Source organism: Pezoporus flaviventris, unplaced genomic scaffold, assembly GCF_033815535.1.
Source record: "Pezoporus flaviventris isolate CSIRO_AGI_PZ_B2104156 unplaced genomic scaffold, CSIRO_AGI_Pfla_v1 ptg000213l, whole genome shotgun sequence".
Lineage (NCBI taxonomy): Eukaryota > Metazoa > Chordata > Aves > Psittaciformes > Psittacidae > Pezoporus > Pezoporus flaviventris.
In genome coordinates this window covers 8,320,038-8,343,565 of record NW_026892761.1, presented here as the reverse complement: position 1 = coordinate 8,343,565, position 23,528 = coordinate 8,320,038, and the positions used below count along the sequence as shown (strand labels likewise).

Here is a 23,528-nt window from a genome sequence, read left to right as displayed (position 1 = left end):
GCATTTTTGAGAAAATTATCTGAAGATCTGATACTGAGGGGTGAATTGATCTCATTAACTTTTAAGACAAAAGTAGCAAACAGTCACCACTAGTTTGTACTTGTTTAGTTACTGTGTGGCAAGAACTTTAAGGTGTGTCCTTAATGGCAACTGACGATTCTTGCTGCGAAGCCTTGTTTATTTTAGGTAGATGCTTTATACAGAATTTCCAGTGGGACAAATTAGTACACTGACTGCACTTATTCTTTCTGAAGACTGGCTGTAAGCATAAGAGAATAATTTTGCCATGCTGCAATCAGTATATATTTTAAAATTGAAGCCATTAAGTTTTGCTGTGTATTTTGAGGCTTTTCCTACTTCCTTTGTTTAAACATTCTTAAACAGTGCATATCATATATGAGCTTAAAGCATTCATGTGGCAGTATTGGGGCCAAATTTAAATTTAAAATGAATACCTACGTCCTTGTTGATCAAAATAGAAAAAAAAAACCATTTCTTTAAATAAGTGGATGTTTTCTGGTTTTGAATGTGGTAAGAAGGCTATATTTGTATCTTGTAAGCAAAGTTTCATATTAAGTCGTCTTTAGAGAATGGCTTCCAGGCTTTGGATTAGAGGAGAGGATTTTTTTAATCTTTTTTCTCTTAATTTTAACTGAATAATTTTTTTGTTTGTTTGTTTTGCTTTGTTTTGGAAGGAGTGGGACAGCAAGATTTAGGGTAAGGGCTAGAAAGAGGAAGATAATAAAATTTAGCACCTTTTATCAGACTGTCTTACACAAAGGTTTTTGGTTTCCCCTTTCATTAGTTCACACTCAAAAAATTCCTTTTTGAGCACTTATTGCTAATCTTCAGTATCTGTCTTTCCCTTACTACAATATTTTAATGTAGAGCCTTGTTTAATATAATATTTTATATGAACAAAGTTCTAAATTATTACTGTGATCAGGGGGAAATTATTTTAAAAGGGAACTGTAGATTTCACTTAGACTTTCCAAACGCTCATTACAAGAAATTTAGTTACAAAAATCTGAGAGTTTGTAATTAAGAAATTCAGGGGAAATGTTAAGCACATTTTAACTTCCCTTTGTTCTTTGGGACTTTTTGTTGTCCCAACTCTTTCTAACCAGAATCTTGATTTGGAATTCATTGTCCTAGTAAAAGATTCGATGCACTGTATATGTAAATACACTACCTCTTTCCTGTGTTATGAAATGCTGTGACTACCGCTGGCATATGGAAAGAACAGTCCCCCCCCTTCCCTAAGGTGGAATGGGCTAAGCTTTCTTTTCTTTGCAAGAAGCTGAAAGAAGAGTTTGACCTTTGAACTCACCCTCACACTTCCACACTGCTTTCAGGATGATTAAATAACCAAGGATATTTGCCTGTGTCTTACACTTATTTATCTCTCTTCAAATGTTTTAATACTTAACTGTTGAGGTATTGTCTTTAAATATAGCAAGACAGTACATTTCAGTTACAGCAGGGCTGCCATTTGCCAGCTCAGCCCTCTTATTTTTGAGACTCTTGATTTAGAACATCAGCGTTCCAATCAGATACTCTTTCCACATCTCATAACTACATTAATTTCAAACTACTGTTTATTTTTAATGGACTTTGAGTCTCTTCTGATGACTCTTGAACCCCTTTTTTCAAGGTGACTTTAGGAACAAAAAGTTTTTCTTTCTGGTGCATTAATACTGTCAGGGGATTCTGCTGACTACTGTATGCATGCTTTTAGAGAGATGTGACTCATACCACAGGAGATTTGCAACTGAATACAAAAGTAAGGAAAAGGATATGACCAAGCTACGTAAGATTCTCAATGCCCCTTGTATTTTAGGATAAAAAAACCAAATGCACTTTTCCAGCCTAAACTTACCTACGTTTTTGTGCACCTCCAAACAAAAAGCTATTCTCAAAAAGATTTGCTTTTAGAAATCAGCTTACTTCAGTGAAATTCCTAAATAATCTTGTTTTGTTGCTGATAAAAACTATTTTATGCCAATCCTGGGTGTATGTCATTGAGGGGAAAAAAAATTAAAACTTCTACTGTTATAATCATATGACTTTGGTCAGAGCATAGTTTATAGCTTATCATAAATCTAGCTCTTTTGATTCTTCCTCTTTAATTCTTTTGAAGGGGGGCTGTGAGTGAAATGCTATGATAAGAACAGGCTTTCAATTTCAAAGTAAATCAATCTAAATTCTGGGGGCAAAGAGTTACAAATCAGAGATATAGGTGACAGACATATTTCAAAATACAGTCTTTGAGTTCATGGCAGAAGATGGAATTGCTTATCAGACTGCCTCGACAATTTCAAAAGAAAGCACAAGAGGAAATGTGGTTAGAATATGCAGGAAAAACTATGTAGATCAGTGTGACTTAAAGATTTGAGCAGAAACCCATCCAAGTGAATAATTGACTGGATAGTGCTTTTCTATGTGCTAAAGATTTTATGCAACTAAAAGTATCAAAGTCTGAGTTTGTTTATGCGCAATGGGTACACTTGCATTTTTCAGTGTAATAAAGCAAGTGCAGTTTACCTCTGACATAAACTACATGAGGGAAATTAAAGGCCTTTGTATTTTGCTTACACTTTATCATGATAATTGAGAACTGGTTAGGAGAAATCCTTGGGGTTAGGTCAGCCTCTCTTTCTTTTGGTACACAGATAGGAAGAAGCAAATTATACATACTACAAAGACTGCAATGCTTAAATATTAAGGCAAATGGATGTAAAGGTGATCCAGAGAAGCTGCAGTTTCTGTTTATCTTTATTCTTTATTTCTAGCCTTTTTTATTACATTATTAAAGTTTATATATGAAACTGCCTGTTTGATGAAAGATCAGTTTCTTGTGGATGCAAATTGTCCTTTTGAGGGTATTCGGCGCTGTGAAGCCTGGTATGTTGGACTACACCATTGCATACATCCCTTCAGTCCACTAGTCTGAGGTAATGTAATGCTAGGCAATTAAAAAAGTTTACTCTCCATCAGTCTACGTGGGTCTCTGGAAGATCTCCCACCTGCATGGAGGAGAGGAGGCAGCTATTTGAAGTGTCTATTTCTAGCACTTTTCTATTTTAGTATCTTCAGATGCTAGTCCAGAGGATGACTTAAATAAGAGTAAATGTCTTACCCCTGGACTGTACTTTTTTCTATCTTTCAAGACTGATTTTTGCAAATACAGGACTGTGGATATGTTTGAAAGTGACAGCTTCAAAGTGGTCTGCTGAGGAGAGAAATGGGAAGTTGCTGCTTTTTCTTCACAGGGGTTTGAGCTGTGTTGGTTGAATGTTAGATTCAGAGTTGAAATCGGGTGAGAGCACTAGGGAAGATTAATGACCCTAACAAAATGAACTCTTTGGAAGCAACTACTTCTCTCAAATTCAGAAGCAGTAAACCAATCTCTTTTCCTGTTATTTAACCTATGCTGCCCAAAGGGATGCAACTTGCCTGTAATTGCTATGGAGGAACTCCTGGATCTTGAGTAATAAGGAATTAAGTCTAATTTGGTAAACTCGGAATTTACCACTTCTTTGTAGTTGTGGCTGCTTGAGAGACCTAACATCCTTCTGTGGAGAAGTAAAAAAAAAAGTCAATTTTCCTTTTAACGTCTCTGAAAATATCATCTTTCAAATGAAATCCAAGGCTAAACATAAGGCAGTCTATGTAAGGTGAGAGACTGACTCAACAGTAAAAATGTATCACTCCACCAAGAGAGTCTTTACCTGCTGTGGGGAGAACAATAAACTGTTTTGTAAGGTAAGGGGTCATTGCCAGTTTAAGTACATGTAACTTCTTGATTAAATGAAGTTGCATCATCTTATAGCAGTGGAGGAATGTGTCCCAGACTTATGTAAAATAGGATCACTCTTGTGTCTTTCAGCCTTTCTACAACAGGTATTAGCCACTTCATGTTGTCTAAAGGACACTTTGGCTTTGTGGTTCCTGAGAAATTCTCTCTTAATCAGATGAAAAAGGGGAAAAAAGTCTGGCTGTTAGGGCAGTCCTTGTGAACTTTAGAAGTCAATACTTTTTTGTGACACTTCCTCCTTTAATGCCAAGAATTAGTCTCTTTTATATTTGCTTTTGCTCAGCGGAGGAAAAACATGTGCAAAATGATGCAAGCTTATATGTTCCCTGCTTTAAAAAGGAATAATTACATCTTTTGATAGAAGAGGCATTCAGTTCACTGAGGAGACACATTCAGCTCATCCATCCTCTGCCAAAACACTGTTAGACATATAGCCTCAAAGAAAAAGGGACTCCACAGGAAAACCTTTTTTAAAGAAAGGATATCCTTTGTTTCTATTAGTATAGATGTCTGAAATGGGGGGAAGGAGTATTCCTAATATTGTTCATTATTAACTACTAGTTATTTTCCACTTGGTGATTAAAATCCTGTTTGCTAGACTTCAGGAGGAAAATTACTTGCATTTATGTCTGCATTATCTGACTACAAAAGAGCTTTGAAGAAAATCTAAAGTGTTTGTGGAGAAATGCCTGGATAAATAGCATTCTGGTTTTCTGCAGTATATGTCTCTGTTTCTTCAGTTCTGTTTTTATGAGTTGTCTTAGTATCGTTACACTGGAAAGCTCTCTAGTGTTGTTAGAAGGGACTGTAACTGAGAAAAACAGTAGCTTCTCTCTTACAGAGTATAAAATGATAAGCCATGAAAACCTCTCTCAAGAGTTTAAGTTTAGGGTAACTTTGAAAACTTCAAGCCTGAAGGATGGAGAATAACAAAGGGACATAAGTTTGCAGATTTAGGGAGTAGAAATTCCAGTTTAGGATCATCTTTTTATGTTCTCTTTTCAACCTGAACATCTTCATTTTGATCTTTCCTGCAACTGAAACAAACAACTGTCTTCCTCTCCTTCCTCCCCCTAAATCTCCATTTCCTTAAAGAAGTACTCATATTAGTTCTATATCAGACTGAACTGTTAAACTCTTTATTTAAAGGTAGAACACTTGTATAAAAACCGATGTGTGGATGAGAAACAATGTTAGGTGTACTCATGTGCTCCTCTATTAACAAAGAAATATACTGGGAAATTGTGTTAAAATTATCTGCTGTTAAAAGATAGAAGGGAGTAGCTCTTGCCTTCCCTAGAAAGCAATAGAACGCACCGTAATGAAGAGTAAGTTATTAACTCGTGTAGTGTTATGAAGAAAAGCTGACTCTTCTGCTATTCTGCAACATAATGTTTTATTTGTGCTGACTTTTACAGCTTTCCAGTGTTTTAACTTAACTCATAGGCAGATGGATAGCTGTATTCCTTCAGAAATGAGGTCGCAGTCTATGTAGCAAATGGTGTCATCTTCCGTAGCTTTAGGGACTATCCCTCCGTCAAATTGAGGTAGAAAAGACATTTCTGTCTAATAAAGAAAAACACTTTATTGCATGAGGTGTGGGACATGTATGCATTTCTTCTTAAATTGAGAAAGGAAGTTATGTGGTTTTCATAAAACCCCTATAACCTGTGGAGACAAACTTGAAATTCTATGCTGTGGATGTTTGGAAATCTGACTAATGTTTTGGAGTAACTGGCAAATTAGAACCTCACAATAACACTTTGCTTCTCTTTCTGACTAAACATAGGAGTCTACAAAGACCCCCAGCGCACCAGTAGTGCTCATATAGTGGAGCTATTGTCACTGATGGGTTCCACACAACCTAGGGCACTGTAGGTACTCTTTTGAAAGTGTGGAGCTCTTAAGTATTGTTAAAAACTACTTAGGGGTGTGATTTCTGCTTAATATCCTGTGTATGTATCAGGTGTGGTGCAACTGGCTTAACTTCATGCAATGATACATATGTATGAAAAAAAAAAGCTCTAAATAAACTAAATTCAGCCTTGGCTCAGGCTTTTTTTTTTTTAGGGTTTGAAGTTGTGTTTATTTATGCATACTCTGTCTATGGTCACCATTACACCTAAATATGGGTGTGCCCAGGCAAAATGGATAATATATGGTCGTTTTTATTTGTGATCTCAATGAGGAAAAAGTGACGTTAACTGGTTCACTTTACTTACGTTCATTAGATAGAACTATAGCAACTGTTCTGAAAAAGCAAAACTTTTAGATTGAACTAAGAAAAGATGTTTAAATAATTTGTGGTTTCCAAGAAGCAATCAGTGGTATAAAATCTATCTCATTAGTAATGCCAAAGAGCAGCAACCTGTTCTGAGGTATAAACATACTAACAGAAAAAGAATGTTTCATGTAAAAGTACTCTTAATATCCTGAAAGCTCTTGAAACATGAGGAAAACTGAAAGGTATTTTGTTTTTTTCTAAAGTGGAATTGAGAGTTACATGAAAGTTTCTCAAGTCAAACAGATACAGTAGAAATGAAGATAGTTAATCTGCAGCAGCTGGTGCTCTGGTGGGGTTTGGAGTGTGAGTTTCTTGTTCTTTCCTGGCACTGGATTTTGTAGGACTTGGAACCTTGTGGAATCTTAGTAGGATAGTGAAAGAAACTCTGGTCATCTGTTAAACAGCAATAGCTTTGCTACTGGCCTTGAATTTAAGGATCTGTTAACAACTCTCAGGTCTGAGTCCGTATCTCCTAGCATACAGACAAGTAACTGTCATGTACTTGGCTGTAACTCTTCTAGTTTTCTCACTTCTGTTTCTAAGGAAATGTTGCGGCAACTAGGTTAACTTCTGTAATTGTTCCTGCTTGCTATTTACAGTTTAACAATAGTTTTGCTAGCACAGAATTAGCAAGATATAGTTGTATTTCCTGATTACTAGCTCCACAGCTTCTATTCCCAGTGCTTTGCAGTGTTTAAAATGGGAAATTCAGTTGTTAGACTTAGCTATTCTTTGAAAGGTGTCTAGAGTTTTTTATTACGTATTCATGGAAATTTTGAAATGCAGGAAGTAGAAATGCAGTCAAATTACTACTGATAGGTCATTTCCCAAAGAAATCTTTGAGTCTGTAATATGTTGTCTTTGGTTGTGTAATTTAATAAAAAGAAATTAAACTTCTCTACAGGCATTTAATTAAATTTTTCTCAATTTTAATAGTCCATTTACATGCAGCAGCTTTTTGGTGTGGTTCTTAGGTTGTGTGGCAAGTGCAACGAAAACAAGATGTTCTCATCTGTCCAGTTCAATCTTTAGTTGTATGTATTTTGTGTCGTTTATAAATACAGTGCGTATCACTGCAAACCTATTGAAATATTTGACTGAAGGCCTTATAGCCAAATATGACTCAGGTGTGAACTAAAGTTTGATAATGCTTAGGCTCTGGATTGTTGGAAGAATAAAGTACAATAGGTGGCATCCTGCAGTTGAAATGACTTTACCCCACCTGTGGATGGACCACTCCAGTAAGTGTCCAGATATGCTGAGCAGGACAAGGTTCCTCCTGCCCTGCTCATTCACTGCAAGGCAGTTGCAGCAATCAAGGGAACATGTGGGCCCTGGACTCTGGTGTGAGATGCATGTTGACATTTACAGATGAATAGGGGAGTCAGAAGTCAAGATTTCTTGACTCACTTTATTGTGAAGAGGGATAGTAATTCTTTATTTTCAGCCTTGAGTTAATCTGTAGTAAATTTATCACTTTTCAGCTGTTGGAAGGAAGGCTTTCCTGTTTTGTTCTGTTCCTTTACTCAGTATCTCTGATACTGGTGTGTCATGTCTGTTCTTTTGTCTTCTGAGAGTGAAAGACAACAGAAGAAACATGGGGTACTGTATTATTTTTTGTTGAGCTAATACAGACCTTCAGCCGCAAATCGTTACAGTGCTTGTCAAAACTGCAGGTCGTCTACTTTCTGAGGGAAGCAATAGTACAGAATTAAGGCAACACTTGTCAGTTTAGCTGCTGCCTACAGGGTTTTGAATAACAGGAATGTAATTAATCAGCATTTTTGGTCCTCAAATACAAGGCATAATATCTTCACTAGGAAGAAGGGTTTTGTTAATAATGGATAAAATCCTGGAGTAGATATTTGGCTTGTAGTTTCAGCATGTGTTACCTTGAGAGAGTGAGTAAAAAGTAAACAGTGTAAAATTTTACGTATGTAAAAGTATGTATTAGACATATATAAAAGCCATATTTCTAATCAGAGTGAAGTGTGTAACCACCAGATATAAAAACAAGACTAGAGCTTTCTAGCTCACCTTCTTGCTCTAGTAGTGTTATCCTTTCCCTTCTCAGTTTAAATACAATTCTGTCTCTTTGTATCTGTGTCTTTATTCAGAACTGCTGCCTGCCGGACTTTTTTTCAGTCTGTAGGTACTATCTCCTGTATATGATGGTATATCTAAGAACAGTAATTGCCTGAGCTGCAAATAGGCATTTCACAGTCTTAAAACAGGAATATCTTGCTCTGCTTTGCAATGCTGCCTAGAGGATGAGCTGTGGCCAGTTCTTCAGAAGTGTTCAGAACCTCCTATTAAAACCAATGAAAGCTTGAAAAGCATTCAGCAGCTAACGCAGGTTGATGGTGTGTTAAGTGCTTTGAAGAGCCATGGAAAAAGCCTCCAAAGGGCTTGCTCAAACCTATTGATACCCAATGAAATTTGGATCTAAACTCCTGTTAAAATCATCTCATGGGCCATGTGTTAAAGTTCTATGCTCTGTATTTATATGTGCTTTTGTGGGGACAGGTTTAGGTTTTTGGACAGCTGAGATGAGATTGCAACAGATCTCTTCTCAAAGGGCTTACCAGAGAAAACTTTATTGATTCATTGAGGTGGATTTTTTGTAGATCAGTGACCAGACTGGGGCCTTCCCTAGATGTGACCAAGTCTGTCCTTTAAATCCTAATAAGTCTCTTAAGCATGTGGTTTTTACAAACATATCATCCTAGGTTAGACTTGAGTAGAACTGTGTGTGGTGGTCCATGTTACAAGGATGTCTCTTCTACCCTCATCCCAGAATTCCGTGGAGAATAGGGGGTTGAGTGTGAATTTCTGCTGTGTGTCATCTGTTTTCTCTTTAAAGTGACTTAGTTCTTGTTGCTTTATTGTGTGTGTGTTGTAATGGGGCAAAGTGGGGAGCGTCATAAGGCATAATCAGCTTTTTCTCTATTTGCAAACACAAGGAAATAATTGATGCCGTATCTCAGCAATTCAGTACGTGGGACTTTAAGCACTGGTGTTTGGCTCTGGCTTCATACCCCAGCAATGCCTCTGGCCTTTTTGTAGGATGATTCTTGTATCTATTACAGCAGAGCACTTACCTGTGGCTCTGAAAGTAAATGCATTAAACTCTCAAGTTTCTTTATTTTTTGTTTTTCTTAATCTTGTCTGGATATTCATTGTAAGTATTCAGGAGTCTTTCAAAGTTGATGTTCATTCCTTGTTTGCAAATAAATTATTTTCAGGCAGATAGTCACTGCATATGCACATAAGCTTTGCTGCAGCATGTTATCCTGTTGTGTAAAAAAATACCTCTTAAAATGACAGTAGAAATAGAACAAAACGGCAAGTTGAAACACGAAGTGAAACATGTTAACCAGCACCCTTTGATATGTTTTTCCTTATGTTTTGCAAAAGGGAAAGCTGTTTGAATACTTCAGCTTCAAAATTTTGTTATAGCTCCTTCACCTGGCTATGGTGGGTGAGTGAAAGCCAGAAAGTCAAAACTGAATAGGGAAGGTAGAAAGGCAAAAGCAAAGGCTGCAGTAGAAGCAATTCAGAAGAGTCGCATCATGGACTGAACCTGCCTATTACAAAAGACTTTGAGTCATTATGCAGAGAGGAAGTGTTAATCATGGCACTGATAGAACTGAAACTGGGGATAAAGGGCGTAGTTGGAAAAGAGACTTTGGCTGCAGAAAGTCCAGGTTCTGTCGGCATCAACCTGTCAGACAGTGGCTTGTTCCCTCTTACCCTCTGTAGACTACACCCCAGGATCCCTCCATTCATGTTGAACTTGGCATGAGTCTTTGGCCCAGGCCTGAAACAACCCGGGTTTAAAAAAAGCTAGAAGCTTCATGGTATTAGATCTGATCATTGTCTGGACCTGGATTAGGGGACTGGATGATGAAGACACTAAGTTCTGGAGATATGGGGGGGGAGGAAGACAAGCATGTGGAAGCAATTTTATGCTATATTGGCATTCTGGGGGGTTGGGTGTTTGTTTAGTTGTGTGGAGTTTTGGATTTTATCCTCTGGTTGGTTTTTTTTTGTGTTTGTTTTTGTTTTTTTTTTTTTTTAAACACATCTTCACTGGGCTCCAGGGTCATCTTGCATGCATGATGGTGGAAAAGAAGCTGCTAACTTTTGAAATGAAGACTGAAGAGTATTCTCATAGCAAGGCTGTAGTGTAGGGAGTGTTTGAAATGTTGAATCTATGACTCCTAGCAATGTGGTGTTATGTTTCCTTTCCCAGGTGGTTATCTTGCCTGGGCTTGACTGTTCTGTGGTAGGTAAAGGTATCCAATAAAGTTGAAGGCATTGTATCAAAGTTTGGGTCTATAAATGGTTGCCTTTTCACTTCAGCTGAGTAAAGCTCCTGTCCCATGGCTGTTGGACACATTGGTTCTGCTGGCAGGTGGCCTTACAGGCATGTTGTCTGCAAACATGTTTGGGACACTGAACTGTATAAACTTTTCAAGTTCCCATGGCTGATTTCTACTGAACATTTGAAGATTTCATGGCTTAAGACCACCTTTTTCTGTCCAGCAAGCACTGCTTGATCAGAAAAGGAGAAAGGTAATCTCAGCTGCGCATCTTACTCGCTACAGTTACTTGTCATGGAAATCTGTAGCCTACACTATTAGAGTTGAGCTGTTACTCTTTCTTTGCCTGAAATGAAGCAAAATGTTTCTATTTTTCTCTAAATAAAGCAAGGCTGAGGTGGAAGTTGAACTGAATTTTAAAACCTGACTTTGCCTGTATTCTTGTCTTCTGCTATAAGAGCTGTAGAGCATATTGTGTTTTCAGGAATATTAAGTAATGAGAATCACTGGCTAGCTGTCTCTTTATGAAATAATTTGTAAAAGTTTGAGTCAGATTTTGAATGCATTCTTTTCATTTGATATCCTTTTATTTGGAAATATGCCTTATCTCAGAATTATTCCTCTTCAGTTTATAATGGTTTTATATTAATTTGGTAGGCTTTTCCTTTATCCAAAAATTTGATCAAGAGGAGTCCTGAACTCTATGATGATATAATTTGCTAGCCCAAAGAGGGGTGGCCACCAATTGCTGATTGCAGGCATTACAACTCGTACAGATTTAGATATTTAAGTTGGAGTTGTAATTGATTATATTATAACCCTTTTTAAGCCTGTCTTAAGATTAAACCTTTCCTTTCTAGTGTAGTCAAAAAAGCACGTTGTTGCATGCAGTTTGAAATAAGTGTTTCCTTTTTAAATGTAATAGTTGGCCTCTTGATCTAATTGTACCAGCCCAAAATTGTTACAGATTGTAAATCTGTGGATGATAGTAAAAGCTTTGGTTAGTGGTGTTAGTGAATAGCTCTTAATACAAGTTTGTACTGACATCTACTGTGTATGCGCACTGTGAAATCCAGTTGCAAACTGGTCTTGGGGAGGGCGGGAAGTCTTTTGCTCAAGAGCCTTCAGAGCATGAACAAGTAGTTTTATTGTGCCTCTAAACACCTGTTTCACAGGTTCAAGGAAAGGTTACTTTGGCTTGCTGCATGTAATTGTTTACAGTAGTGTATGAATTGAAATATGATTTCAGCAGCTTTACGTAACTGGATAAGAGTAAGTTTAGAACAGACAGTAGACAAAGTATTGCTTTTTATACTTTGTTTACTATCTTATTAGTAGACAAAGCGATCTTAATACAGAAACCCAGCTACTAGAATACAGGGATGCTCAAAACCATACTATTTCAACTGTAGTAGGTAGAAAAGGGGCCAGAGTGCCTTCTAGCTGCCCCTCACTTACTATTAAAGTATGCCTTCTCTATTCAAAAGCATTGATATTTCCCTAGCAGCAATGTTTTCATTATTTGGGAGACAATTCTTTCTTCTTATTTTTAAAAGTCTGACTATTTTCCTCTTTTCCAGGTGCTGGAGCTCTTTGTGTCACTGAGAGAACCGATGGATACACTTGCTTGAACACAGACAAAAACAAAAAGGAAAATCTTTTTCTTGTGGAAAAAATCTTCCTGGCAGAGGTGTTTTAGCTTAGACTTCTGAGCAGATGTTGGAGAACTTTACAAGTGTCCTTATTGTGATCAGTGAGCATCCCCAAAGAACTGAAACCTTACATTAAAACACGTAATAGGGAACAGAACATAGGAAACATGCCAACTCAGCCTCTCTTGGCATACATGGATGGACCGGATGGAATAGCGAGTACCGTTGGTGCACAGATGGAGAATAATGATGCCTCAATGACAATAAAAGGAACAAACACAATTTCTTACAAAAGCTTGCAAGAAAAGTTTCTCATGCAAGCTGAGGGATGCATGCCTCTGGACTGCATGTTCTGTGATGAGACTTTTAAACATCCTGAAGAGCTTGGTAAGCATGTTTTAACACAGCATAGGCCCACTCTTTGTGAACCAGCTGTTCTGCGTGTTGAAGCAGAGTATCTTAGTCCTTTAGATAAATGTCAAGTAAGAACAAACTTGCCTTTACCAAACAATGAAAAAGACAGTGAAGAATTGAGTTGTAAAGTTTGTGGACAAACATTTCGTGAGGCTTTTGACGTTGAGGCGCACATGAAAAAGCATAAAGATTCTTTCACCTATTGGTGTAATGTATGTGGAAGAAGATTTAAAGAGCCGTGGTTCCTCAAAAATCACATGAGAACGCATACTGGAAAGCCTGGTTCTAGGAACAAGCACCAACAAGGTTCTGAAAGTCCCATAACAATAAATGAGGTGGTGCAGGAGCATGTAACTGAAAACGTAACATCACCTTACAAAATTTGTATGGTTTGTGGTTTCCTATTTCACAATAAAGAGACTCTAATTGAGCACAGTAAAATGCACACCAAAGAATCGGTACCCAGTGGTGAAAGCCCCCAGATGACTGGTGAACCTAATGGAGAAGAAACATCTCGGAAAGAGGAATTTTTTCGATTCTTGAACTTAAGACCAAACTCTGTTCCAGAAAACAAATCGCAAAAGCCTGTGAAATGGATAGCTGAACTAGATCCTTTCACCACATATCAAGCATGGCAGCTGGCTACCAAAGGTAAAATTGCAGTTGGCCGTGGCCAAACTAAAGAATTAGGGCATGAAGTAAGTACAGACAATGACGATTCATCTTCTGATAAGGAAGAACCCGGTGAAATTTGGAATGCAAATAAAGGTAGCCAGACTGAAACTACTGGGAAGTCAAGAGTAAATAAAAACAGCAGTTACACAGGAAATAGTAACTTATCCCAAGTCAAATTGAAACATCCCGGTGGTGAAGTGCCTTCTATGGAGATGGATTCTAAATTGTCTCAGAACAAAGAGAAACCAACACACTGTTCACAGTGTGGTAAAGCCTTCAGAACATACCACCAGCTAGTCCTTCATTCCAGAGTACATAAGAGAGACAGGCGGACTGATGCAGAGACTTCAGCTGTTTCCAGGACATGCTGCGCTGAAATCATTGCAAGTCTGGATGAAAATGGAACAGGAGAACGGGTAGAAGGAGGCTCTGAAGATGGGTCTGAAGATGGGCTTCCAGAAACACTTAATTTAGGTGAGTAGTGTTTTGAGCACATAAGTTTGAAATAGCTGTTACTGTATGGTTTAGCAACTCTTTAGAGCCAAAGAATGCATCTTGCTTTTCTCTGTTGTCTTTCCAAAACTTAACCAGAGATATTCAATGCTATGGTGGGGGAAGGGGAAAGAGTTAAAATGAGGGGAACATAGGTTCTGACACCACCCTTCTGAGATCCTTGAAGTTGTGTTGGGCCTTCTTGCGGCTGTGATTTCGGTTACTGGAATTGAATACAATTGGTCCAGGAAAAGTCACTGTTTAAATAAACGTATCCTCCTCCCCCCATTTACTGGATGTTTTTCAGTGTTGCCTATCCTTTCTTGTCCAGCACATGTTTTTACAAGTAGCATTTCTGAGGAAATCATTGCAGCTTCGCTTTTATTCCATGCATCTTGTAAGAAAGGGCAGAAAATGTCCAATGCTTTATAGCAGCAGTTAAGACCCTGTTAAGTAAAGAATAGTTCCAAACTTTTCCTATCAAACTGTAGGCTCTATGTCTCTTTTGAACAGTATGTAACTTGTCAGAACCAGCAATTTCAAATTAGTTGCATAAGGACATGTATGCAAGCTATTAATATGTGGACATCATATATGTAAGAGAGGCATATATTTAACTCCTCTTCCTTGAAGGATTGCTTAAAGTTCTCTTTAACAAAGTTGATGGGCTCAATCTGTATGTTACCCAGGATAAATTCTGCATCTCACAGTGTCTTAGGAAAACAAGTGATATACTGGATGATTCCTTATTTGAAAAAGATTGTGTGTCTGGGGACAAAAAGGAACAGCAGAAGTCTTCTAGCTAATCTAGGACTTTAGTGTGTGACAAGCTTTGAGTCTGCATTTAAAGAACAGACACTTGCATAATCTCAAGAAAAGACACAACGTACAGAATGTCCTGGCAAACGCAACTGACTTTTCCATTTCTGGTAATGTGCAGCCCTTTATTTTGCCTCCAGTAACAAAGGAATGGAATTATTACCTAATGTTAACTTGCTTGTTTTGTTTCTCAGTGTCTTATCCTAAACTACAACAGCTTTCATTGTGGGAAGCTGAGTCATGCTTATTGAGACATTATGTTTGTTTTAAACAGTTATGGCTTGTCTATAGTTTAGCCATACTTAGCATTTCCAATATAGGAACTTTCCAACACACAGCTTAAAATGGTTCTTAGAAGTTCCTATCTATTATATATCTAACATCTTTTTCAAGCAAAGCATCTCCTTCTTTCTCTTCCCACTGTAGCTTTGATTTAGATATTTTACTGAAGTTGTTTTGATGTTTTTTTTCAATTCAGCCTGCCAGAGAAATCATGTTGATTTGAATGGTGTATTGTGCATAAGCTTTCTCCTGTCTTGTTAGACATTATGCTGTACTTGCCGCCCTCCAGTGGTAACTGCTGCTGCTTACACTTGAGTGGAGCCAGTTTTTAATCTGTGAATTTAATCCTTGAATGCACATTTCACAGAACTAGCAACTGCTGTCACTTTCCTGCTCCCATGTTTGTCAAAGTTTAAGCATTAATACTTCTAGTGAAAGAATATTGCTCATTAATTCCAAGGCGGTCATTATTACGGGCATACCACTCCATTAGTTAGCACAGAAATAATAGTATTGCTACAATTGATAAGAAACCCCACCTTTCTTTTTGCCTTCCTTCCTCAGAACACCTTCCTGTGTTATGTCATGGTATGTCAAGCACCTTTACAGTCTGAATGATCATGCTCACACTTATCAAGCACTCCCTTTAATAAAAAAACACAGTTTAAGCCCATGCTAATTTCTGCTATGGGCCATTCTCCATCAAGTTCCTGTAGGTCAATAAAAACAAAGGTTTTTGTTTTCTGAGACCTAGCTTTCAGTCTTATTTGTTCTCTTTCACTACATTACAGTCGTTAACCACAGTATTACTTGACACAGATGGAAACCTTTTTAACTCTTTTTGATTGTTAAGTGTGCAGCAATACAGAACACAATACTCATAGACTATAGGAGCTGACAACAATTCATCATTCTGTGTTTTTCCTTAAAAAAAGATAGTTAAGATATTTATAGTTTTAAATGAGACTCCAAATTTGCATTTGCTCTTCATAATATAGCTATATTTTCTTCCAAAGATAAACATGAAGATGTTTTGGAAAGAGCAAAAGTTAAAAACCTTGGAGCCTCCAGAGAATGCAGCTATTGTGGAAAGTATTTTCGCTCAAATTATTACCTCAATATTCATCTCAGAACTCATACAGGTAAATGGGCTTCTCCTTTGTGGGAGGGGAAGGAAGTCTGCTGAACCCAGTTGGATAGAATGTTTGGTTTTGCTGAAGAAAATTACTGAAGAATTACTGATATTAAGAACAAAGTTTAATGCTAGAAAAAAAACCTGACTGAAACTTCTCAGAAGGAATTATTTACATCAGTGTAAATCTTTTCAAATAGGGCTAATTACATTACTGTTAAAATCACAATGTATTTGAAAACATCCATTCTTTCTGCATTTAGCAGTCTTGCAAAAAGTTTTGGGTTTGTGGTGTGTTTTTGTTAATATAAAAATCCAAACCCAAACCAAACGACCTATTTCCCAAGTACTAAGTTGATCATTTGCCAGTTGCTGCTACCTGGGAAAAAGCTATGTCTATTTTTCAGTTCAACTTCTTGTTTTCCATAGCCAGACAAACTTTCTACTCCTGTTAATATATGTCTCTGTTTCTTTTGAATTGGCTCTATTTATAAATGAACTGTAACATTTGTGCTGTCGAATAGCATACTTGTGGTATGATCAAGGGCTACAAACTGCTGGAGTTGACCCACAGTTATACTTCATGCTTATCTCTGCCAAACATATTGTCAGCTACCATCTCCATACATAGCCAGTGTGTGGAAAATATCTTCGTTGTAGCCAGAAGATGTCACTGTAGTTAGTAAAAGTAGAGAGATGTAGTTCTTTGAACGATTTAGATGAGTTTGGGAGTTAGGAGTATGTGTCAGGGAAAAGAAAATATTTTATTGTATCGCAGGCTACATTGTTCCCATGTCTTTAATTGTATTAAAGACTTCAATCAAATTGTGTCAAATTATTGACTGATAAAACTGTGTTTCAGGTGAAAAACCGTACAAATGTGAATTCTGTGAGTATGCAGCAGCACAGAAAACTTCACTGAGGTATCATTTAGAGAGGCATCACAAGGACAAGCAAGCTGATAGTGCAGCAGATGTGAAAAGTGACAGCAAAGTTTCATTGCAGAGTCAGGAGCTCTTGCTGGCTGCTGTTGGTGCTCAAGAAACCAAAAATTCGAAGAAGCTTTTTGATTGTGCCAAAGATGCTGTGTGCTGCCCAGCTACCAAGCAGCAAAAGGAAGTTCTGTCCCTGAACAATGCAATAGGCAGCACAGTCCTTTTAAAAATGAAAAATAATTCTAGGGAATTGAACAAAGGTTCCGTTTGTAAGAATTCAACTAAAATACACGAGAATGTGTCCACTCCTTACCCAGAAAAACTAAAGGCTGAGAAGGAAACAAAGGAAGCTCAGCCCTGTATTCCTTATAAAAGAGAGAGAAAGGAGTCTGTGGCATCAGAGGGAGATGATGTCCAGTATGTTTGTGCTGTAAAGGGTGGAAAAATTGTGAATGATGTGCGAGAGTGCACTGGAACTTACAAGCACAAACCTGTGGTGGACTCTCAAGAAAAGCCCTTGAACTTGTCTATTGGGACTTCACAAGAATGTTCAGTGGTTTCAACTAAAGACCTGCTAGCACCCAGCACCTGTTCATTTTGTGGTTACAGAACATTTTACCCAGAAGTCCTAATGATGCACAAGAGGCTGATGCACAAATACAATCCTGACACCGTTAACAAAAATGGCTGTAGAAACAAGGCTCTAGCTAAAGCCAGACGCACTGGATGCCCTCCAGCTCTGCTTGGTAAAGATGTGCTTCCTCTGTCTTTTAATACTAATAGAAGTAAGGCTTCCCCATCTACACAGCAAAAACAGTTGCAAACAGGGAAAGCTAAACAATGTCAACCTCCGCAGAACAAAGTCCCTCTCTTTTCCTTGACTGACTCAAGCAGCACAGCCCCAAGTAACCTCAAGTTTCATAAACAGCAAAGTAATATTGGAGCTCAGGCAAATAACTATAGACAACCTCAGCAAGAAATGCACTCCAGTTCCAGTATCTCTCCAGTATCGGACAGAGTAAAAAGATCTGAATCTAAATTCAAAACTCCAAGTGTCCCAGTGTCTCAGTCTGGCCTAATAAGCAGCAGTATGAATGCGGCTCTCGACTCCCACCTAAATGAATCTGCCTGGCCTTGTCATCGAGGAAGAGACTATCTTTGTGGTAAATCTGTGAGCAATGTAAATCTAGACTATGGTGAACCATCTTCTAAACGAATGAAACCTAATCTGTTAGCTGTTGAACATACTGACTCTCCAATGGCTAATTACAGAAGATACGAAATGGGCAGATTTCGTGCTGCAAACAGATATGCAAATCTGCTACCTCAGGAATGTTCTCGCACCAAACCTGCATCCTCTGTTTTGCCAACCAAACAAGGGCTTCTGAATTCAGATGATATTGATCCTCCTAATGTATTGACTGTTCTCAAACCTTATGAGCCATATAGCTCTGGATCACTTTACAGTTCTTGTGGATCTAGCAATGGCCAAGTAACCAGCTCTGCAGTAGAAGGTACTGTATCTCCTTCCTAGTTAAATCATAGAATTGTAGAATGGTTAGGGTTGGAAAGGACCTGAAGATCATCCAGTTCCAACCCCCTGCCATGGGCAGGGACACCTTCCACTTGACCAGGCTGCTCAAGGCTCTGTCCAACCTGGTCTTGCCTCCAACCATTGCAATATCTTAAACTATTACAAAGAAAGGCAAATGAAATATAAATAAGTGCATACCCACCTTAAAACAGAGAAAATAAAACTGTTCTTAGCATTTTACCAAGTCCAGCAAGTGCTTGGGTTTTAAATTTAAAATCCAAGTTCAGCAAACTCCTGGCTTGGGGAATTAGGCATGGTAGGTATGAATTTTAAAGAGGTATTTAAAGTTCCTCAAGTTCCCTCCTCTTCCCCTGCCATGGGTTTCTGATGGCAAACATGTATTGTCTGCTCATCAGAGCACTCCAGACATGCTAGCTTATCCAGGATATGGAATGAGCCTTTCTGTTTAATATACAAGATGTCTTGGACTGTCTGGAATACTAATAAAACCTCTTACTAAAAAAAAAATAAAAGGTTGTCACAGACAATTGTTCCCTTCAGTTGGAGAAAAGGGTGTATTACAAATCATAAAACTGGTTTAAATCTTATACCTCTGTTCTTCAATGGGTTTTTATAATGTTTAGGTTTTAGTAGGAACAATACCTTGTTAAATCAAGACAATATATTTCTGCTATTCTAATCATGGTTTATCATTGCACTAAGTTGTAATGCTTTGTGGAAAACTGGGACTAGTGGAGATGAATGTTTTGGGATGTATTTGGAAAACTGGTACTTTCGTGAAATACATGTTTTCTGTGTTCTCAGTCAAAACTTGGCAGGACACCAAGATTCAAAGGTGCTAGGTGATATTTAAGCAGTTGTCTGTAGATGATATTTATGACTTTGAGCTGAGGTCAGTACTGACTTGGCTCTAAATATAGGACTTTCAATTTTGAAATGAAGATCCTGTTATAAAAATGAAGAGTGTTTGTGTCTTAAAGCCTCTGCTAAGTTCTTAAACTCTGAATACTCCCATTCTCTGGAAGCAGTCAGATTATTCTTCTGAAGTAGTCTTGGGTTTATAACAAGCAGGGGTGTGTTACCGTAGGTCAGAGTGAACTGTGAAATCCTAAATCTGCGTTTAGTTATGTGGCAAAAAATGTATTCACTAACTCTGTTCTGGTTTTTGTTTGCTTATTTTAAGGTTGTGGGCTTCATAAATATTCAGGCTTGTTAGTGGGTTGTGGAAGGATGAAGGAAAGTGTTACAGTTCTGTCCCTAGTCTGGGTAGGGAGTGGATAAAGGAAAAGCCAGCATCACAGTTGACTCACTGAAATGGTTATGAAATAGAGTTAATTCTTAGTTTCATAAAGAGTGTTGTGTACCATGAACTGTACCATGAATTGCTATGAGGAATGTAAAATGGGCACTAGGTTATACATGGAATGCGTAGGGACAGGCAGAAGGACAAATGTTGCTGTCTTTTGATTCCTAGTGATCTGAGAGAATGAAATACAGGCTTTTTTTTTCTGAGCACAGAAGTTACTCATGCAGGCGTGGAATTTAGCGTGTTTTGGAAGACTCCTTTATTTACTTTTTTAAATTAATGGTTGATAGCAACTATGAACTTAATCTGTGATCTCAGCATCTGAGGGAGGACATGGCTATCCTTATGGACTAAACTATGTTAATTTGTTCTGACTGAGGATTTGTGCCTAATGACATTGATATCTGTTGATTCAGGATTTTGAGGGAATGCTCTTGATGTTACGTAAAACCCTATTAATTTTTATGAAATCAGGAAAGGGGAAGAGTAAAAATTATTGCAGCTTCAACTAGCTAGATGAGTAGTCTGCTCTGAGGACTAGATGGTGGGCAGTGTCTTACTCCTTTCCACCATTATTGTACATTGGAGATAGGGAAGTTCTCTTGTTTTGCCAGTAGTTGTAGTGAGGTTGGCCTGCTGATGTACCAGTTGATGCAGTATTATTTTTAAACAATGACTTCATTGGAATCCACCTTGTTCTTCTTTTGCAAGTTCCACCTGTCTGCCAGAAAAATCTCTGTGGTAGGCTTTTCTTCCTCTTCTTTGATGCAAGCTTGGAGACGCTAGCTTGTAGTCAAGAACTTTCTACTGTTTCTTGTTACTTTAGAGTTCTCAAAACTATGGCTGCAACTAATTTGACAGTATTGTTGTCATGGAAATAAAGATTTCGTTGTTACATGGTGCTGTCTTGGGGCAAGAAAAGCAACTTTTTATGGCTGTTACCTGTAGTGGAAAGAGTTGGGAAACAAGACCTCCTTTATGGGGTTTTCTTAATAACCTCAATAAAAGACATGTGCGATAAAACGTAGGGGATTAAAGCTAATTTCCTAGTTTTCCAACCAGTCTGCCTAGAAGTACCCAGCCTAAGCCTTTGATAGTTGAGAGGGTATAGAGTAGCAGATAGGCAAACTTCTCAGTATGGGAGCTTTAAGGTGGGTGGAGATTGTGAAGATGGAAGCTTCTGAAGATTCTTCCTTTGTTAAAAAGTACAACTGTATGTAAGAGCTGCAAGTCCTCAAAGATGTATTTTGTAAGGTACCAAAGTACTGCAGGTGTAGACCTGAAGCTTTCTGTAGTCTTTTTATTGAACTCTGGTGATATTATAAAACATGATGACAAACCTTTTTAAGGGCCTGTGTGCCTTGTGGCACCATTATTTAGGTCCTATGAGCATGTTGCGTCGCATGTTAAATGCTGGATCAAGTTGTCATGAGAATATGTTCCACTTGGCAAACTTGATTAAAGCATGATGCCATCCGTTACTGCTTGTAAGCTCTGCCATTCTGTGTTGCCCTGAAGAGACAGAAACATTCTGAAACCACTCAGTTTGTGTTATTTTCAAATTAGTTGCCTTTGCAATGGCAACGTGCTATCAAGGATAACCTGTTGGCTGATTGATCTGGCAGAGGCTGCAAATTAAAGACAATTGCTCATGACACACTCCAATGGCTTTGTAGATTCTGTTGAAATATTAATTTAGCTTTGCCATTTTAATTTAATTAAAGCTTGCTAGGTTTTTCAATGCTGCATTTAAAGCTTTCATGGAATATGGATGGCAGTTGTGCTTTTTGTATTCTGTGGGAGTAATGATTCCTGACTTTTTCCCTGAATTTTATGAAGTGTTTTTGACTGCTTGCTTAAGTTAATAAGACTTAGTATGGAACAGGAATTGATTTCACATCTATAAATCTGAATTAATGGTCTCAGATAAACATGAAATTACCTGTATACTAGACTGAAAATTGCTTAACAAAGGTCTTCAAGTAAATGTATATTAACAGTCTTTTAAGTGTCACAGTTGCCATATAATCTATGATGGCAATAATGTAGTATACCTGTTTTTCTCTCTCAAAATTCAATTTCCAAACAAATACAAAAGCTAGATATGTTGCTGTCATGCTATGTGTGAAAGTACTGCAGCACTTACAGCAGGCTTTGCTGCAAAAGGTTAATGATGAGTTAAGCAGAGAAATTTCTTGCAAAGAAATGAGCAAAATCTGGAGAGATGGACATCATGTGTCCAGCTTAGAACAAATCTGATGATGAGTACTTGTCATTCTCTCTGTATTTGTGCTGGATACTAAATTTAATCTAATCTTCAGTAGGGCTAGGAATATCTTGTTTTGGGCCCTGCTGATGAAACTACTTGTGTTAGCATCTGTGGTATTGTGGGATTCTGGATGCTGACGTAGCCTTGCTTGCAACTGAATGTCTGACCAATTCAGTTAGCAGGAAATAACTCTTAACTTCTCTACATTAATTTTTGTCAGGAAAGAGATCAGTGTCATACCAACACTTACCTAGCAGTGTGCTACAGAAGCGAAGTTACGAAAGCTTCATTAGTAACACACACTTTCGACCAAGTGACAAGAGGACTTGATCATTTACTTCAAGAAACGGTAAATAAACCTTTTGATCTAATTGTTACTTTAATGTTGTGTCATGTATTTGCAGCATCAAAGGTTGCTGCATAGCATGATAAGAGGTCATGAAAGTCTGAACCAGAACAGCTGAAAATACAAGCTCCCTCTCTTCCATGAAGTGAGTCAAATACTAGTGTGGTAGTATAGGTTACTTTGAATAGTGGTAATGGCTTGCATAAGAAAAACATAGATGCTGTTCTAAAAGAAATAGAAGGTCTATGAGTAGATAAATATACAAATGAGTTACAATACCAGTGGGAAGTGTTCAATGACATGCTTTCCCTCAAGTCAGTACTTGAGGGTCGAAGAGCCTTGTGTGGAGAAGGAGAGAGGAAGTGAGTGCTGTTATCACAATTCATGAATCCTATGGGAGGTTACGCTGGTTAGTCCTTCCTGAAGGTGTCGGTGTTACTCATTTTACAGCTTCTGAAGATTGTGACCATTGCCTCAAACAGCAACTAATTTTTTTTTTTTAAATGGATTATTTCATAGAGAAGTAGCTGGTAGCTACAGGATGGTTTATCTTTGTGTACTGGAGAGGTTACTCCAAATAGATTTTCCTTTGTTTGACTGAGGGGTGGGTGTAGCTTCTCAGAGAAAACGGTCAAGTGAAAAGTGTTAGTCTGGTATTCTGGATTCCTGTGTTTCATCTCTTCAGTTGTGTAGCTGTATCTCAGACCTCGGTCATCCCATTGTGTTTGCAACATTCTTAAGATGCTAAAGAGATAGATACTCTGTAAGACTATAAATAAATATATTTCTGTGCTTTTTCCAAACCCAGAGCTACAGATAATTTCCCTCATTCAAATTTAAGGAGAAATGTCTTGAACGCTATAGTATGTGGACCAGCACACACTATTTTAGGGAAAGATTTGGCATATCTGGGGAGCAGAGCTAGTTGACAGCTTTTAAAATAAATTGGTTTATTTCTCGATATTCTTTTAATCTTCCTTCTTTTGTTATCCCCCTAGTAAGCATATTCTCACCTAGTTCTGCTTCTTTAAACTCAACTTCCTGCCTGTATTTCTATGTGGGACTTAAGTATCTTCAAAAGTAGTCTTGATTGCCAGCTTTTATTTGGCAAATGACCGACCCAGACCATATGTGGCAATACCAATTTGTAAATAACTTATGGAAGGATGTATAAGAAATTCCCTTTTATTTTTTAAAGATACAAAAAATGTGTTGTACTAATTTA

At 37.8% G+C, this 23,528-nt stretch overlaps 1 protein-coding gene across 2 annotated transcripts in view; it reads left to right on the top strand.

Annotated features, from left to right (window-relative positions):
• Nucleotides 1-23,528, top strand: part of ZNF217 (zinc finger protein 217) — a 28,588-nt gene that overhangs the window by 2,855 nt on the left and 2,205 nt on the right. For both annotated transcript variants that reach the window (XM_061441807.1, XM_061441809.1), the window contains exons 2-5: nt 12,007-13,641; nt 15,777-15,902; nt 16,755-18,341; nt 22,178-22,306. In XM_061441807.1, coding sequence (XP_061297791.1) covers nt 12,246-13,641; nt 15,777-15,902; nt 16,755-18,341; nt 22,178-22,287 — 3,219 coding nt within the window. In that variant the 5' untranslated portion in view covers nt 12,007-12,245 and the 3' untranslated portion in view covers nt 22,288-22,306. The remainder of the gene's footprint in view (nt 1-12,006; nt 13,642-15,776; nt 15,903-16,754; nt 18,342-22,177; nt 22,307-23,528) is intronic.